General features: G+C 39.4%; 1 protein-coding gene across 1 annotated transcript in view; it reads right to left on the bottom strand.

Annotated features, from left to right (window-relative positions):
- The window catches only part of LOC122805261 (rap guanine nucleotide exchange factor 4-like), a 2,335,347-nt gene extending 2,316,909 nt beyond the window's left edge, over window positions 1–18,438 (bottom strand). The window contains exon 1 of the mRNA XM_044075349.1: window positions 17,704–18,438. Within this exon, the coding sequence (XP_043931284.1) occupies window positions 17,704–17,768 (65 nt within the window). The 5' untranslated portion in view covers window positions 17,769–18,438. The remainder of the gene's footprint in view (window positions 1–17,703) is intronic.
- Between the last annotated feature and the right edge of the window lie 221 nt (window positions 18,439–18,659).

Genomic DNA, 18,659 nt, shown 5'->3' with positions numbered 1-18,659 from the left:
TCCTCTTAGTTATGTGCCAGTATTCCTTGTTAGCCTATCCCCAAATTTGTTGTTCTCTTCACCCAGTTTCAAAATCAGCTCTCTTAAACTCAAGTAATAAATGTATTTAAAGAAGAAACCTATATACCCTGATTTACATTTTTTCTCTTTATGTTTAACGACATTATACTTTTGGTCCACATAATCAGATAAGTCATCTGTACCCACTCTCCCATTTGCAAATATGGTTATATTAGATTTCTTAATATTAGTTCTTTTTTCCTGTTCATATTTTGTACTAATATAGTGCAAACAGGCAAAAAAAAAATGTCCCTCCATAGCACATTTTGTAACATCTTCCCTATTATACAATGACTGGCAATTAGCATTCAAAAATGTACATGTTGATTGGTCAGCCCAAGCAACATGCCCATTGTAAAATACAGCATATACCAATGAAAAAAAGTCTGGTCACTAGGACTTTCTTTTATTACTATATGCTACATCGTTCCAGTTTTCTTGAGCTAACAGGTTGAGAAGTATGAAATTTGAAATCTGCAGAGTTTAGAGGTATGAGAGAAACAAGGCAGAAATACAAGGAAGATCAGGTACTTTATGAAAAACTAAAAAAATACCTAATTTTTCATTGTATTTCTACCATGTATCTCTCATAGCTCTAAATTTACCAGATTTCAAATTTAAATAAATAAATAAAAAAAGCAACATTCTCTGTTGTTTCCTTTCCAAAGCACTGATATACTGCGTAAGCATGGGAAAGTAAGTCCAATATGCATGCACTGTACATCGGTGCTCATTCCATATCATGATGCTGGAAAAAAGCACAAGAACACCGCAGCGCCATTATACAAATACATTATTTAAGAAAAGTAAGTAACCTTTTTCTTAAATAATATCATTGTATAATAGCAATAACCCATGGCTGGCTGTGGGTAATGCTGGATGTAACCATTGATGGCTTTTCTTGGTCACTTGGGCTTTGCCATCATGTCCAAGCCACACCAACTGTAGGTAAATTCAGCATTACCTACACCCAGCCATGGGTTATTGCTATAATAGATCATACTTACTCCATTTAGGACATAACTTCTGAATATATCCCAGTCATACCTCTCAAATGTCCCTAATTTTACAGGATGTTCCTGATGTCTCATATTTTTCCCTTTCATATATACAAATACACACACACACACACACACACACACACACACACACACACACACACACACACACACACACACACACTGGATATAAAAAGTTTAGACACCCCTGTTAAAATGCCAGGCTTTTGTAATATAAGAAAATGAGACCACAATAAATCATTTCAAAACTTTTCCCACCTTTAATGTGACCTAGAACATGTACAATTCAATTAAAAAAACAAACAAATCTGATAGAGGGAAAAATATAAAATATAGAAAATAAAAAATGTACAATAAGCTGGTTGCATAAGTGTGCAAACCCTTAAACTAATACTTTGTTGAAGCACCTTTTGATTTAATAACAACATTCGGTCTTCTTGGGTAGGAGTCAATCAGCATGGCACATCTTGACTTGGCAATATTTGCCTATTATTCCTTACAAAAGCACTCCAAATGTGTCAGATTGCAAGGGCATCTCTTGTGCACTTTTCAGGTTACCCCACAAATTTTCTATTGGATTTAGGTCTGGGCCCTGGCTGGGCCATTCCAAAACTTTAATTTTCTTCTGGTGAAACCATTCTTTTGTTAATCTGGATGCATGCTTGGGGACATTGTCATGTTGAAAGGTGAAATTCCTCTTCATCTTCAGCTTTCTAGCAGATGCCTGAAGGTTTGGGACCAAAAGTGACTGGTATTTGAAAATGTTCATAATTCCTTCCACCTTGACTAAAGCCCCAGTTCCAGCTGAAGAAATGCAACCCCAAAGCATGATACTGCCACCACCATGCTTCACCATTGGGATGGTGTTCTTTTGGTGATGCAAAGTGTTGTTTTTGCGCCAAACGTACCTTTTGGAATTGTGGCCAAAAAGTTCAACCTTGGTCTCATCAGATCATAACACATTTTTCCACATGCTTTTGAGAGACTTGATGTATTGTTTTGCAAATTTTAGCTGAGCCTAGATGTTTTCCTGTGCAAGAAAAAGCTTTTGCCTTGTAACCCTACCCCATAGCCCAGACATATGGAGAATATGGGAGATTGTTGTCACATGTAGTACATAACCAGTACTTGCAAGAAATTCCTGTAGCTCCTTCTGTGTTGCTGTAGGTCTCTTGGCAGCCTCCCTGGCCAGTTTTTGTCTTGTCTTTTCATCAATTTTGGAGGGACGTCCAGTTCTTTGCAACGTCACTGTTGTCCCATATTTTCTCTGCTTTTTGATGACTGTCTTCACTGTGTTCCATGGTATATCCAATGCTGTGGAAATTTGTTTGTACCCTTCTCCTGACTGATATCTTTCAACAATGAGATCCCTTTGATGCTTTGTAAGCTCTCTGCAAACCATTGCTTTTGCTGTAGCAGGCAATTGAGTAAATGTCAGGAAAATCCTACTAGTATAGCTGAACTTTATTTCGGGTTAATCAGAGTCTCTTTAATTGATGGCAGGTGTGCACCTAAGAAGACTGAATGTTGTAATTAAATCAAAAGGTGCTTCAACAAAGTATTAGTTTAAGGGTGTGCACACTTATGCAACCAGTTTATTGTACATTTATGTTTTATACTTTTTCCCCTAACAGATTTGTTTGCTTTTTCAATTAAATTGTACAGGTAATAAGTCACATTAAAGGTGGAAAAAAGTTTTGAAATGATTTATTGAGGTCTCATTTTTTATATCGCAAAAATCTGGCATTTTGGCAGAGGTGTGTAAACTTATTATATCCACTGTATGTGTGTGTCTGTGAGTGTGTGTATGTATCCATTAATATATATATATATATATATATATATATATATATATATGTAAATTACTAAGGATAAGTCAGTCAATAATGCCATACATTAAAGCGTCATACTTCTTATTGTTCTGACACTGCACATTGATGCAAAACCTGCTGTTCTATTAACATTTTAAGTGAATTATAGTAATATTTTTTTAAAAATTACCCTGATTTCAGCCTTTTGTCTCCCCATTATGTTTGCCTTTGTCCAGCTGTCATCAGCAAAGAAATTGAGAGGTATGGTCCCAATTCACTCAGAATTTTCTTTTTCAGCATAGCAAATAATACACTTTTCTCTTTCCTGGTTAAGCACAAAACATTATCAATATGAACTCATTTAGATTTGAGAAGCTACAAGACAATTTCATGCTTGTCTGTCCTCATTCCATATCATATTTCAGTTGAAAAGTTTTTTTTACAGCAGCTCCATATCTTATTTTAATTGTAGTTGCTTTACAGACCTGTGTTTTACTTAATTTTTAATAAAATATGTCATCCTCAAGAAGTGCAGTATTTCTGCATAAAAATGCTAACCACTTTCCAATTGTTTTCACACAAACTGAAACAGTCAAAAACATCCCAAGGTTGAGAATCAGCCTTTTCTATCCATAATGTGCAAGAATGGACCCACATATGTAGCTGATTAAAAACATAAATCCAAAATAACTTATATACCAAAATGAATGTGTCCTCATGTGTTCAGGTCAAATAGCTATAGAATACATACTGAAGACAATGTCCTTTCAAAAATATCTGTCTAAGGGGGGGGTCTATCAGTCACATATTAAATGAAACCTCAGCTCATTTTTCCTTATAATGACATTATATTTATCAAGAATCTTTCAGCAGCCTCAACATAACTCTTCACATCTCTACCAAATTTTGCTTTGGTGAATCCCCTGCATTCTTGCCTACTTTGTTCTCATTTACCTTAATCAGGGCCGTTACTCACAGAAATCTCTATATGTGGCTTTTCATCTTCCATAGAATTCATGTCTTCATGTGCCACATGGGCCATTAATTCTGAGCATAAGGATTCAGGCTCTTTATCTGACACCTTTGCCAACTGTGATAGAACATCATTAAGTAAGATACTCTCAGTAATAACAGCTCCTTCACTCTGTACTATTTCCTACATACTCCTCTTTCTCTAATCATATAACATATTCTCTCCTTTGTACTGCTGTCTTATGTCTAGTGTTACTTGAGTAGGGAAATGTCCATGGTCTCCTAGTTAAATTATTCCATATGTGTATGAATACTACCTTGGGTCTCCCTGGAAAACAGGCCATAGGCTTAATGTGACTAGCCTGGTCAATAAAACATGAAAAGGTTTTCAATATCTTTAATCTCAGACTAACTTCTCAGTTAAATATTTTACACATTGAAAAAGGAAACTAACTTTAGCTATCTGAAATCAAGTTCCTGACCAAAAGTGTGCATATTCATTGCTTTGTGCATTACTTCAGGATCAGGAAAATAAAAAAAAATGAAATCATTTATAGAAGAAATATTGGGAGCCACTGAAGTTTTGTTGACATGATTAATTTTGTTAATGAAACCTAAACATTTTAACATTTCTCTTCTGTTACAGAATATTTGAATATTTCAAACTTCTTGAGTACACTTATGAATAATGTGATGGTTGGCTACTACTCAGTGTAGCCACATTTGCTTTGGCTTGCTGAACAAAGTTTTAATAGTTGCAGTACTTGCTATATACTTTTTACAATGAATTATAATCAGAAGTTGTTTCTTTGAAAACTATATTTTTGAATACTTCCCACTGCTACATTGTACTGTACTGCACAAGCTGTTGCATGTGATATTTATTTATTTACTAGTTTCTGTCTCATTTATTTACTTATTTGTTTATCTATTTATTTAATGACTGATAACAATGATGATGGACTGATCAGCCACTAGGTCAGAAGCAAGCACATGAAAATATTACACTGTTACTTAATGAATTATTCATAACAATAGAATAACAACAAGAATGAATCAGCACAAAAAAATATCAAGGTAATAATGGACAAAGAACAGTTATGTAAGTAAACTCACCATAACAGAAGAATTTTGAATAGATCATTGCTGCAGTAGCCTTGTATCCAGCATAAGATTTAACAATCTGCTAGCTTCCAAAGTTTAAGAGCACCTTCCCTGTGCCCAAATCATTGACAGCTAAAGTAGAGCTGTAGAAAATTAGTGGACTGTGTATCAAGCCCTTCAGAACTTTTGTGCCAACTAAAAGAGGGTGAATAGATCTCTGAAAGGTGATAATACTAGGTAATCACCAGAAAGAAAAACACAGACAAGCCAGCATAAAAAATAGCCACAAATCCAAAGGAAAACACCAGCAGATACATCAAGTACAAAACTATCAAGTACAAGACTTATCAGAACTAAAAATGTATAAAAGTTACATAAATAAAAGATGATTTTTTTTCTGCCACTGTTCTTTTAGGTTTATTTGGAGTGTATATGTTAAATGTCTTTTAAAATACTGAAGGAAATTATATATTTACTCTGTTAGTTGGTTCTGATCATGTGATTGTCTGCTGTATATTTAAATCACGTTTTATGTGTTTTTAGTTCTGATGAAGTTCACATAATAAAATGAATGAAAACCCTTAAGTGAAGTTCACTAAATTGATGGTCTTGTAATTATAGTGTTTGCTGGCATTTTAAAAATCAGTGTTCATGCCGGGGCAACAAAAATTACATAGAAATAAGTGACACAGAGTGAGGGAGCAGACACGCTGCAGGAACAAGACATAAACCATACCATACTGAAAAAGAACAAAGTGTGAGGCTAGTGAAACTCTGTAAGCAGGACACAGCATGTGCTGTAATATTAAGTATAAGGACCCAGCAGGGATGTCACCAAAAGAAGATGTAGGATAACAGAGTTGCTGACCATGCTGCTTAAAATGATATCAGAGTTTGCAGTCCATATAGCAGACAGTACAAAAAGGCTCTCAAGGAAGGAATTAGTCTGACACTGCAAGATCCCTAGGGTAGGCAGCTAACCAAACAACAGTTTCTACAAGGTTACAGAATACAATTTACAATGCACTGTATATTTTTTCAACAAGTTGCTCTACAACCATTGCAACTGTGCAAGAGTGCTAAATAGTTATAACATTCATAATTATTTAAGAACCAGCAGTGTTTATATGGTTATAAGACTCTCAGTCTTCCAGACATTTTCTATCATTACTCAGGTTTACTTTCAGTTAATTTTCATAAAAATATATTTATAAACAGTCTAGTTTCTAGCAAAGAATAAAGTCTTAAATATGCTCACATTACTTTTGGATGATACTCAGACTACCTGTACTACTCTAATGCTTTGAATAACTAACAATAAATCAAAGGTTATAGTACATCCAGAGTGGGGAAGAACACAGAAATATGCATTAAGATGGAAGGTACTGTTCAAAAAAAAAATACAGTGAAACAGTACCAGTGAAATGTCTACTTATCTGTTATTGTTGCTGTCTTTCCAGTTGCACAGAGAAAAATCTGAAAAGACCTTAAACTCATGGACTAACACAGCTGGATTGCAAAGGGGTTGTATACACATAACTGCTTATGTATAGGCGAATATGTGTGCACGCATGTATGTATATATACATACCTATATATGTTGTCTAAGTTTGGTTTCTAGCCCTTTTATGGCGGAAGCATCTATGGAAAATATATTATGAAGTGTAGCGAAATAACATCATAATGCTGTTGGCTCATTCTTGCAGTTTGGGTGAATAATGGATTTGAAGCACTTGGAAATGAACTGAAGGGGATATGGCAACTTCAGTAAAATAAGACTAGCCAGGGCAGTTTGAGGCTGTACCAAGGTAAAGGTATCCATTTGGCCTTGCTGTTGAATACACATTAATTTAGGGGAAAGTGGAAGGATCTATTTCCTCCCATTGCTATGACTAAATAGACCAGGTAGTATACAGTGGTAAACAAGATGTGGGTACCTAGGTTGAAAGGATTGTTTATATGTGATTAAAACTACTGGTACAGAATTTATGCAGGTGACAATGTGTAGTATATGTAAATATGTACATTCCATAAGAAAAAAATGGAGGGAATTACATTTTTGAGAGTTAACTATGAAGAGCATGATGGGGATTTAGACATAGTAGCTCCTTGCCATGTCTCAGAGCATTTATTTTTATCCAAGATATAGTGATCTTGGTGTAGTATATAAAAGTAGCAGGGATATCTGAGGTGCAGCCCCCCCCCCTCCACATTCAGGGAGATACAAAAATATGACTTTAATATCACTTTAAAGAAGAACACTAGCAGTCAATATTCACTGTTCTTTTCTAGTTCCTGTAGTTTGTTTGATGTTTGTTTGTCTGTTTTTTTTTCATTTCTGAGACTTTGCATCACAGGCAAGAAGATGAAGGCATTGCCGAAAGGTGATTAAGAGAGACGGTAGAGGTAAAGAGTAAATGAAAGTTAAGGGAGGATAACAAGCAAATTCAAAAAGTCCTAGAGCTGTAGGAATGAAGAAAGGAAGACTTGATTCAGACTTATAGATGAGAGACTTTAAAGGGATTAAGGGGGAAGAGATGCAGCGAGTTAAATGAAGAAATGTTGGAGTGTAGCAACAGAACCATGTCGGTCTCAGATACTATATGTTTTGAGAACTACTTATGTCTTTGATGGCTGGATGTAGACCCACTAGTCCAAACATCTATTCAGACTTAGCCTTGCTGAACAGAAGCTAGAAAAACGGAAGAAAAAGAAAAAGGGGGGATCCTAATTTTTAAATCTTGAAATGTGGAAAGATTATGCAACTTAGTAAAAAAAAAAGCAGAAGAGCTTTTATGGTATTGTACTTGATTACTACAGTTTTGTGCCAATTAGTGAAGTTCACTAAGGACAATGATTTACGTATATGAGACATTGTCTGGGTAGAAATACACAGGAGAAGATGGAAATTAGGGTGCATATATGGCCCAGTTTGGGCAATCTCAGTTTCCTTCTAGATATCAATGGGTAATATGAATGAATGCTTTGCAATAAGATACAGAAATATTGGCAGTGGATTTCAGTGTGACAACAAACTGTATACAAGACTGTATGTATGGAAGGTCATAATTTAAAAGTCAAACAATACAAATGCTACATCAGAAAAAAGAGAAGAGGACTGAAGAGACATCTGCAGAAGTCAAATCCCTCAGCATACATCTCATACACTGTCAAGAAATAACAGCATGCTAGAAAGTAGGTTAAAATAGAAGTTATGTTCTTACCATAACGTTCCATGTTAGTTGTCTTCTTCTCGCCTTCTTCTTGCTGGATGGGTTCGGAGCCGACCTCGGCCCGACTGCCACTCTAAAAGCTCGAGAGTTGGTTCCACCGGCTCGAGGCTCCCCTTATATCCCACAATGCTAGGCGTGAGTTACCTCAGATCTCATTTGTAAGCTAGGCCCAGCTTATAATAGTAACAGAATAACTATAAACAAAGTCCACCTCTATAAACCAGGGAGAAGAGAAGGGTGACCTACATCCTGATCCAGGAAAATATGCACAGCAGCATATACCTAAAGTAAAGATGTGGTAGAAAGAGAGGTCACAATCAAAACTCCTCTAGGTCTGTCCAGGCCAGGGGGATGGAGGGTGGGACGCAAGAAGAAGGCGAGAAGAAGACAACTAACATGGAACGTTATGGTAAGAACATAACTTCTATATGTTAAGTTGTCTATCTCGCCTTCATTCTTGCTGGATGGGACCGCGTCCCTAGCACCTTGTCCCGGGTGGCCTAACGGAACAGACTCCTGAGAACAGTGGAACCAAAGTTAGCTCTATGCCTAGAAGCTAAATCCAACTTATAATGAGAAATGAAAGTGTGAGGAGTAGCCCAAGTAGCCGCTGCACAAATGGTGCCAATAGGCAGTCTGTCTTGGAAGGCTATAGAAGTAGCCAAAGCTCTGGTGGAATGAGCTTTAGGCTTGCTAGGCAGCTTTTGGTGTCTAATTTCATAAACAAGGGAAATCAGAGATGTTAGCCATCTAGATAATGATACCTTTGAAACTGAAAGTCCCTTTCTGCCTTCTGCATAAGAGACAAACAGCTGGTCAGATTTTCTGAATTGTTTGGTTCTATCCAAATAGTACCTTAACTGACGATGAACATCTAGCCAATGCAATTTTTGTTCAGACCTGTTAGAATATTCTGGAAAAAACACAGGGAGGTCAATGCTTTGATTTAGGTTAGACGCCGAGGCTATCTTAGGTAAAAATGACGGGTTGGTTCGTAAAGATACCCTGTCCTTATGGAAAACCAAATAATGAGGTCGACAGCTGAGTGCATGAAGTTCTGAAACTCTTCTAGCTGAAGTAATAGCTACCAGAAAGAGAGTCTTCCATGATAGTAATTTTAAAGAACAGGAGGCTGCAGGTTCGAAAGGGGGAAGAATCAAAGAACTAAGAATTAAATTTAGGTCCCAAGGAGGAGGAGGATTTCTTATAGGAGGTCTGAGTAGAAAAACTCCCTTCAAAAAGGCTTTGCAAAGCTTGTGGGACATTATGGCAGACTCTGAAATGCCCACATGAAAGTTAGAAATAGCTGCCAATTGAACTTTAAGAGTCGAAGGAGATGAACCTGCATGGAAGAGTTCAGCTAGAAAATTAAGGACCATTTGGATGGGAGCAGTGAAAGGATCTACGTCCCTGCCTTGAGCCCAATAGGCGAAACGTTTCCACTTACTCGAATAAATCTTTCGGGTGGAAGATTTATGAGAATCTATCAAAATATCTCGAACAGAGTGAGATATTTGAGGAAGCCTGGCTAAGGTTGGAATTGGAGGAACCAAGCAGTGAGGTTCAGAGAGGGAAGGGAGCGATGAAACTGACCCGACTGATGGATCAAAAGATCTGGAAGTAGGTCCAGATGCCAAGGTCGCTCCAACAGAAAAAGATGTAGAAAGGGGAACCAAACCTGTCGAGGCCAGTAAGGAGCAATGAGGATCAACGAGGCCTTCTGAGCGATAGCTTTCTGTATCACTTGAGAGATTAGTGGGAAGGGAGGAAATGCATACAGAAGTCCCCGGGGCCAAACTTGGACTAGAGCGTCTCTGCTGGGCTGGCCTGGTAAAGGGAATAGGGTGAAATAATCTCTGCACTTGCTGTTTTGGGGAGTAGCAAAAGGTCGCAGCAAGGCTGACCCCACTTGAGAAAAATTTCTCTCACAACAGAGTCTTTCAGAGACCACTCGTGAGGCATGAGGATAGCTCTGCTCAACTTGTCCGCAATTTGATTGGACTTCCGGGATGTGCGTTGCTATCAGAAACCGCTGAGAAGAAATCGCCCATTGCCACAGTCTGAGTGCTTCTCGACACAGGGGTAGGACCTGGTTCCGCCTTGTTTGTTGATATACCACACTACAGACATATTGTCCGTCTGGATTGCTATCGTTCCCAAGGGAAGAGAGTCTTGAAGGGCTTGCAACGCTAAAAGCACTGCTCTCATCTCTAGAACATTTATGTGCAAGTGGCATTCGTCTGGTTGCCATGTGCCCTGGACAGTTCTGCCCTGATAATGCCCCCACCCGATCAGGGAGGCGTCCGTTGTCAGAGTAGCAACCGGAGGGGAGGAACAAAGGGTCTTCCCAAGAAGAGCTGAGGGAAGACATCCACCACAGAAGATGATTCCTGCATGTTTGCGTGATCATAATGGTGTGGGACATCGGAAGTTGCTGGTATGACCATTGTGAGAAGAGCATCCATTGAAGGATTCTCATGTGGAATCTGGCTAATGGAAGCAAAGGTATGGCAGCCGCCATAATCCCCAATACTTTCAGAACTAACCTGGCTTTGACTCTGTTGCTGCTGAAGATGAGCGAGACCAGTTTTTGTATGTCTGTTATTCTCTGATCTGTTAGCCTCGCAGACATGTTGACTGTGTCTAGAATTGCGCCTATGAAGGTAATAACATGACAAGGCGACAAAACAGACTTTTCGCAATTTATTGAAATGCCTAAGTTTTGACAAGTGCGAAAGGTGTAGTCCCTGGCCCTTAGAAGAAGATGCTTGGTGGGAGCTGTGAGGAGCCAGTCGTCCAAATATGGAAACACCTGGAATCCTTGACGTCTCAGGTGAGAAGCTACCACTGCCATGCATTTGGTAAACACCCGGGGGGCAGTGGTGAGTCCAAAGGGCAGGGCTCTGAATTGAAAATGACTGGTTCCCAGCCTGAAGCGGAGAAATCTTCTGGAGCGTCTGTTCATTTTTATATGATAGTACGCATCCTGAAGGTCTATAGAGCACATCCAGTTTTTTCTTCCCAATAGGGGAAGGATGGACTGTAGAGTGACCATCCGAAATCGTGTTTTCTTGACTGACTTGTTCAAGATACTGAGATCCAAAATTGGTCTCCAGTCCCCTGTTTTTTTTGGAACTAAAAAGAACCCGGAGTAGATTCCGGATCCTTGCTGGTCTGCTGGAACTGGTTGAATTGCTCTTTTTGCAAGCAGCTTTGAAACTTCCAAAGCTGCAAGATCCCTTTGAGTGGGTGGAACATCTGGAAGGGATTTTTTTGATCGGTTTGGAATGCAAACGAAGGGAATGGAATAGCCTTCGGAAATGATGGACTGTACCCACTTGTCTCGAGTTAGGGATAGCCAGGCTTCTGGGTACAGTGACAATCTTCCCCCGACTGCCTCCGAAGGTGGACAGTCAGGCAACACCTCAGGGATGCTGAAAGGGCTTATCGGAGAAAGTTTCTCGATTGCCCTGGTTCTGCGGACCCCCCCGCCTCTGGGGCGACGTCTACCATTGTTGTTCCCCCCTCTGCCTCTGGCAGGGAATCGACTCTGTGCGTCAGGCGAAGTCCCTTGAGATTGTTTGCGGAACCACATTTTCCCACTTTTCTGGCCTTTGGGGTAAGGCCTAGAAGGAGTAGAAAAACGGACTCCGACGGCAGAAAGAGTCTTGCCATCAGTCTCGCACCTAGTCAAGGTTTCTTTCACTTGAGGACCAAAAAGAGATGATCCATCAAACGGGGAATTAGTGAACGACGTTTTAAAGGGGTCCGCAAATTTGCATAACCGCATCCAGGCATGTCTACGTAAGGCCACTCCTGTTCCTGCGGCCCTGCTTGCTCCATCAGCCGCATACGAAAGGAGGCGCATGGAGGAGTTAGCTATGGAGTTCAGGGTAGCCAGCTGAGTGTTCATCTTGTCTTGAAAACCCGCAGCTGTAGGATCCTTCAACATATCACTCGCTTCTTTGATCAGGTCTCTTTGAAGACGAGTAAAATGGCATAGGTAGTTCAGCGAACGCATTGCAAAGGTCACTGATGAGAACATCCGCTTCCCGTACCTGTCCATAGACCTAGATTCCTTGTTAGGTGGATGGACAGGCACTGAAGGATCAGCTAGTTCCTTCTTAGTGGCAGCAGCAACCACCATAGCATCCACAGAAACTCCTTTTGTCAGAAACTGTTTATCTGCTGGTGCCGTGATAAATTTTGAGGGTCTCCTGGGAGTGGGGTCCACTGAATCAGGAGCCGTCCATGCCTTTTTTGCTACCACCTGCATGAGGGGTCAAAGGGGGGAGACACCCAGGAGGTGGAAGGGCGAGAGCCAAACGCCTCAAGGTACACAGATTCATCCTCCGAAGGGTTGAGGGCTGGCCAATTTCCCCTCTGCTTGAGGATTTCTAGAATGTCTGCAAATGAGACATCTTCAGAAGGGGAACGGGGGGAACCCTCGGAATCCTCTAAATCTGTGTCAGAGGTGACGGACTCAGGTGAGTCTATGTGTTTCCTCTTACACTTTCTCTTCCGAGGGGGCTCTTCTGCCAAATCAGGAGAGGCCTTGGAAGAGGATGAGATCCCCACAGGGGATTCCTGAGGAGCTGGCTCTCTGCGGTCTGGGATGAGGGAGTGAGTCGACTTGACCTGAGGCACCGAAGAGGGAGGGGCGGACGGAGCCGACTGTGGAGTTGAACCAGGTTCCAACACACTCCGCATGACCTCGAACGCACCCCTGTCAGGCAGAGCCAGAGGTCCGCGCTCCGAAAAGCTAAGAACCTCCCTCGGCACCGACAGTGATGGCTCCGAGGCCGATGTCGGAGCCGAACTCACCAGCGCCGAAGCTCCGAGAGGGAGAGCGGGGTCGGACAAGGGTCCGATGCCACTCACCCCCTCGGAGCCGACGAGGGAAGTCCGGCGCCGAGATTCTTCTAAGGAAGAAATCGGAGCCGACGATGGAGCCAAAGACATCTGTATCGGCTCCGACGCTACCACAGTCTCGGTTCCGAAACGCCCTGGCTCCGAGCTCAACGGAGTCGGAGGAGGAACATAATGGGGGACAGGGTCAGGCATCGACTGATGAGTCGGGCTCTGAAGCATTTGGGCCAGTGCCTCGGACTTAAGAAGTCGACTCACTACCCTCTGAAGGTCATGGTCCGAAAGCCTCGATGACCTAGAGGAGTGAGATCTATGGCTCCATTCAGACAGCAAGGGAGATGCTGGAGCCGAATGAACGGAGCCAAGGGACGGTGACCTGGACCTCTTTCTAGATGTCGGTTCCGAAGGTCTAGTCGGAACCGACAAAGGAATTTCAATACCTCGGCTCCAGCCGGAGCCGAGGAAACCACAGAAACTGCAGTCTGAGACTCATCGGCTCCAGCCGGAGCCGATGTAGACGGAGGTTTCGAAGCCTTAGGCCTCGGCTCAGAAGCTGGAGCCGAGGACCTAGAAGCCTTGGAGGGTTTTCCCGAAGGAACAGTAAGGAAACCCTCAGGCTTAAGTAAACCTCTCAAAATAAGTTTATTTTTTCTTTCCTGCAGGACTCTGGGGCTGAAGCCATGGCATACAGCACAAGAGTCCTGCAGGTGTAAAGGTCCCAGGCAGTAGACACAAGAAGTGTGACCGTCTGTCAGAGACATTTTCTGACAGCACGAGTCACACTTCTTGAAGCCTGAGACCTTTGAGTCTTTAGACATTATTAAAGAAGTGTAACCACACACACACAGTCAAACACACTGATTACACACTATACAAGTTTAACTCAAAAATTAAAACTCACTATCAAAGTTTTTAAATTCCTGAGAAAAAACACACACACACCACTAGGGGATGGAAAAAGCCCGAAGGCCCGAGGGAAGAACTTATAAATTCTTTGTGAAAAAAGGGGATAATAGAAGAGAAAAAGGGACAAAATCCACTAAACTAAGGGAAATAACTGTTAAGAATTAAACTAAAGGGGTTTAAGTAGACTAAAAATTACTCTACAATAACTCACCAAGAAGCCGGTAGAAACCAAACACCTCGATCGCTGTAGCGGCAAACGAGATCTGAGGTAACTCACGCCTAGCATTGTGGGATATAAGGGGAGCCTCGAGCCGGTGGAACCAACTCTCGAGCTTTTAGAGTGGCCGAGTCGGAGCCGAGGTCAGCTCCGAACCCATCCAGCAAGAATGAAGGCGAGATAGACAACTTAACATCTGAACTTAAACAAGATTTATGTTATCTTAAAATTTGGCACATAAGACGGATATAGTTTCATTTTTATGCTGTGTAATTCTACGGACTGTCTTATGTCATGGTATTAAATGTTAGAATTACATGTGGCAATTTTCCTGTCTGAAATTAATTTTGGTTTAAATTAATCACTCACTTTTTGCCATATACATTGTGATTCCTGTATCATATCATAAAATGTTTTAAAATACCAAAGATAAATCTGGATATTGTACTGTTGCACTGAAACAAAGAAAGGAGAGGTCTGTGAGAACAAATGAATCACTGGCAGCACACGATTAGAAACTGCTCTAGTATTGATTTCCTATGGAAAACAGCAATCAGGAAGTACGTTCAACACTGGCAAGATAAATTCAGCCAGATAATACCTAGTCCAGTTTGCAGTTAACAAGGTACAGGGAAGCCATATTGCACTACTTGAGAAAAGGTTACCTGACTGAACTTCTATATTTTAATTGTCAACTGTTCACTTCACTTTTCTCCACTAAAAATTATTTTAGTGCCATTCATTTGTATAGCTACTTTTTGCCAGGTAATGAATAATTTTAATGCATTTTTCAAAAGCAAATGCTCATATGCCATTGAACTTGTTTCTTGACTTGCATCTAAGATGTGCATTAAAAATCTTTATATAGCAAAGAAGTTATTCTACATTTTAAACGAATAGTAGCCACATGAATTGCATTTGTTACCACAGTAAATATCATAGTAAAGGCCAACATATCAACAGATTTGTTTTATTCTTTTTTATTATTATTTATTAAATCACAATTTACACAATGACATTAGTACACATACATTAATGGAACAGATAACAAACCATAGTGACTTTTTGTTATTTTCATACAATATACATGTTTTCTTTTTCACAATTATCATTTACTTCAACATTACATACATTGCTCAAGTCTACCATTCCCTTAACCCACACTCCTCCTCCTGAACATTATTCTGAATGCATTGTTTTTTTTAGATTCCATTTATTTACAAGTAATTTGCTCCTTACCTTTTCTAAAGATCCACCTTCCATTTATTTTATCTGCTTTACAACATCTGGTACTTCAGTTATATTTGGGTTTAGATTTTGATTTCCATTTTCTAGTAATTGCTTTTTTGGCAGCCAAGAACATTAAACTTAATAAAGTTTTACTATGTTTAGGCAATTCAGATGCTCTGCCTCAGCTTAAAATAATAATTTCTTTAGTTACAGCCATGAGATCTCCCAACACTTCTGACAAAGTACTCAGTGGGGAATTTTTTAATCTGCCAACTTGCTTCAGCATTATCATCCATTCTAGTATCCAATATTGCATACCATTATATTTGTTTATTTTGTTTATGTCACCTTATATTCCATTCCTAAATGTAAATCAAAAGCTAAAGATATAGCTATACTTTAAAAAACTATTACTTCTCTATTGCTGCCCCACACAAGTCTAAAATCTCATAAATACTACATTTCAATGATTTCATATTAATGACATCAAAACAGAAAAGTAATAATTCATCACAATTTAGAAAACAAAACATTCATCTGTGTCCTAAAAGTGAAATTACCCTGAGTAAATAAATCAGAAGTGTTTAACTTTTAGTTTTAACTGTTTAGTGTCCAACAGCTGAACATGCAGCCCATCACCTTAGTGAGGAGATTTTTTAAGCAAAGCAGGGAAACCGAATATAAATGTATAGATTCTGCAGCCAATTTTCTGTGCAGCATTCTATTAACTTTATTTTTTTTGAAGCCAACAGCAAATAAGTTGAAAGTGTGCAAGACTGAGAAGAATGAGTGGTGCATAGGCAGTTATGAGTAATAAAAACATACTTGAAACCTTTTATTGGCCACTAACAGTCCCAGACTTCATACATATAATTTAGGATTGCTTGTTCAATAATCTAAATATCTGCATGTTACATTTGTATATGAATATTACAAATGAAATCGATAGCAATCAACCCTCTCCCACATACACATACACAGAAACACATACATATGTACACAACCATCTCTCTTTTTTTCCCCTGTGAAATGAGTGCATACTAATGAAAATTGGAAAGTTAAATTGCTTTATAAGCTCAATAAACATTCTGTGACATTACCTTACACAGTGTTGTGAGTTTCATTTGAAGTAGACACATTCTGTTGTTTCTATCCACCTGTGCCATTTATGCATGAGAAAAAAACAATACATGCTTAAGAAATGGGTTAATTGTGTTTGTTTTTTTTTTTTCTTTCTTTCTTTGACACCTACTAGAGCTAGTTGCTTTTATGTTTGTAGATAGATAGTATAATGGCTGATTCTAAAGACATTTTAGAAAGGGGTTGGAATATAAGGACGATGAGGAATTCGTTTATAACATTTTCTGACAGTCAAATTACACATCGTTAGGTAACTAGTATGGTAAATGCAAAACATGTTAGCATACAAATGCCAAGGAAGTAAGTTTTCATGTTTGACTAATATGAGTTAATGTATACACGTCTTTCTAAATAGCTCTATATGTTCCATTTTACTTTCCAGTATAAATCTTATTGAAATTCAATAATTGAATATAAAAAAACAACCACATTAGAAAAGCAGTTACTGATGAGACAATGTATTCCAATAGCAAATACCAAGTACGTACATTAACATTTAATGCTTCCAGTTCCATCAGCATCAACTATAATTCAAATCAACAGCACCCAAATGCAGTACGACATCCGTTTTAGTACTTGCCAGAATCATGTGTTCCAGCCCTTCAGCCCTCGTGCTGAAGAAATACCACACTGGTTCATCACAAACGCTTAAACCATACAGAAAGGCAGTGTAAGCTGTTTGAAGCACATTTCTGTGAATCGTGTGTGGCCTGAACAGACATTTTTAAATTACACATAGCCATAAAACATCGACTTAAAACATTTGATCAAATATATAACATTGCAGTGGAGTTTGGTTGTAAAACAAGATGCAGCGCAGTTGCTGTCCATTTGATACAATAGGTAAAATTGATTTATACAAGAGGCATGGACTGACTTATTACATTACTACTAGTTTACAATATTACGGTTCAATATAGGCAGTTAAAATCCTTTTATGTGCACTGACAGAGCCCAACTCACTGAACTGTAGATAATTCAAATAACGTGCCTTTGGGCACTTCTGCTAGAAAAAAGATAGGGGCAAGCACAGTGCCAGTGTTCACTAACCACTACTACATAACGCTGTCTCCATGACCCTGTGCCCTAATCAAATGTAAACATATTTTCAAAATATAAGATAAAGATGTAGGTACGTTTACCTTTTATCCATACAAGCAACCCATTCTGCAGACGCGGAAGAATGAGAAGTGTGAGCAGCAACCATTTTTTGTAGTAAGAGTGAGTTAAATTTCTTTTGAAAGGAAGTACTCCCAATACCCTTAGTCAGCGATTAAATCTTTCCTATGCTCGCCCCGAGTCGCTCCTGTAAAAACCGTTTAGACAAGATTTAGCAGCGCGAGTCAAATTAGGCTTTGTCTACACCGGAAAAAAAGTCACCAAGTGGATGGGTTCAGAAAATCACTCCACACTTCAGGTAAAAAGGAGAAGACAAATGGCTGTAAACGTAACTGCAAGTATAGTTTCGTATGTACCATCTAAGGAATCGGACTGTTTTATTGCTGTCAAATGAAGTGTAAACGAGCCGTAGTACCGAGGACAGCTCCTTTACCACTGTTTTTCCTCACCGCCAGCCAGAACTCTTTAACTACCTGCTGTAGTTGAACCAATAAAAGGTAATAAAGGTCGCTATTCACGGTTTGTTTCACCCTTCCTCGTGCCGTTTTACTCACATCCTTAGTACAGCTGTTAGTAATATCTCTGATTCCGGCATCTGCAAAATGGCTGCGGCCAACACGTCTCCGTGGAAACAGGAATTCCCTCTTTTGCACACCTGTCAAAGTTAAGGTTATGCGGAACTGCTGAATAATGAAGATGTGAAGTACAAATAATACACTTAAAAAGAAGTAAAAAAATGGGGTTTATACCATGTGTATCCGTTTTAAACTAGTAAGTGTCCTTCATGCTTTACTGGAGAGCTTAAACTGAATGTATCACATTTCTTTTGTTTGAGTAGAAATTAATAGAAACATCATTTGCATGTTATAAACCTGGCATTCTACATATTAACATACCTTCATTTTTATCACGAAAATTGGATTTGTACGTTCATAGGTAAGTACTAGACTAGCTACCCTTGTGGGCATATTAAGCCTAG

This window comes from Protopterus annectens, chromosome 6.part1 (assembly GCF_019279795.1).
Source record: "Protopterus annectens isolate FY-2018-M chromosome 6.part1, PAN1.0, whole genome shotgun sequence".
NCBI lineage: Eukaryota > Metazoa > Chordata > Ceratodontiformes > Protopteridae > Protopterus > Protopterus annectens.
This window is presented reverse-complemented; position numbering and strand designations above follow the sequence as displayed.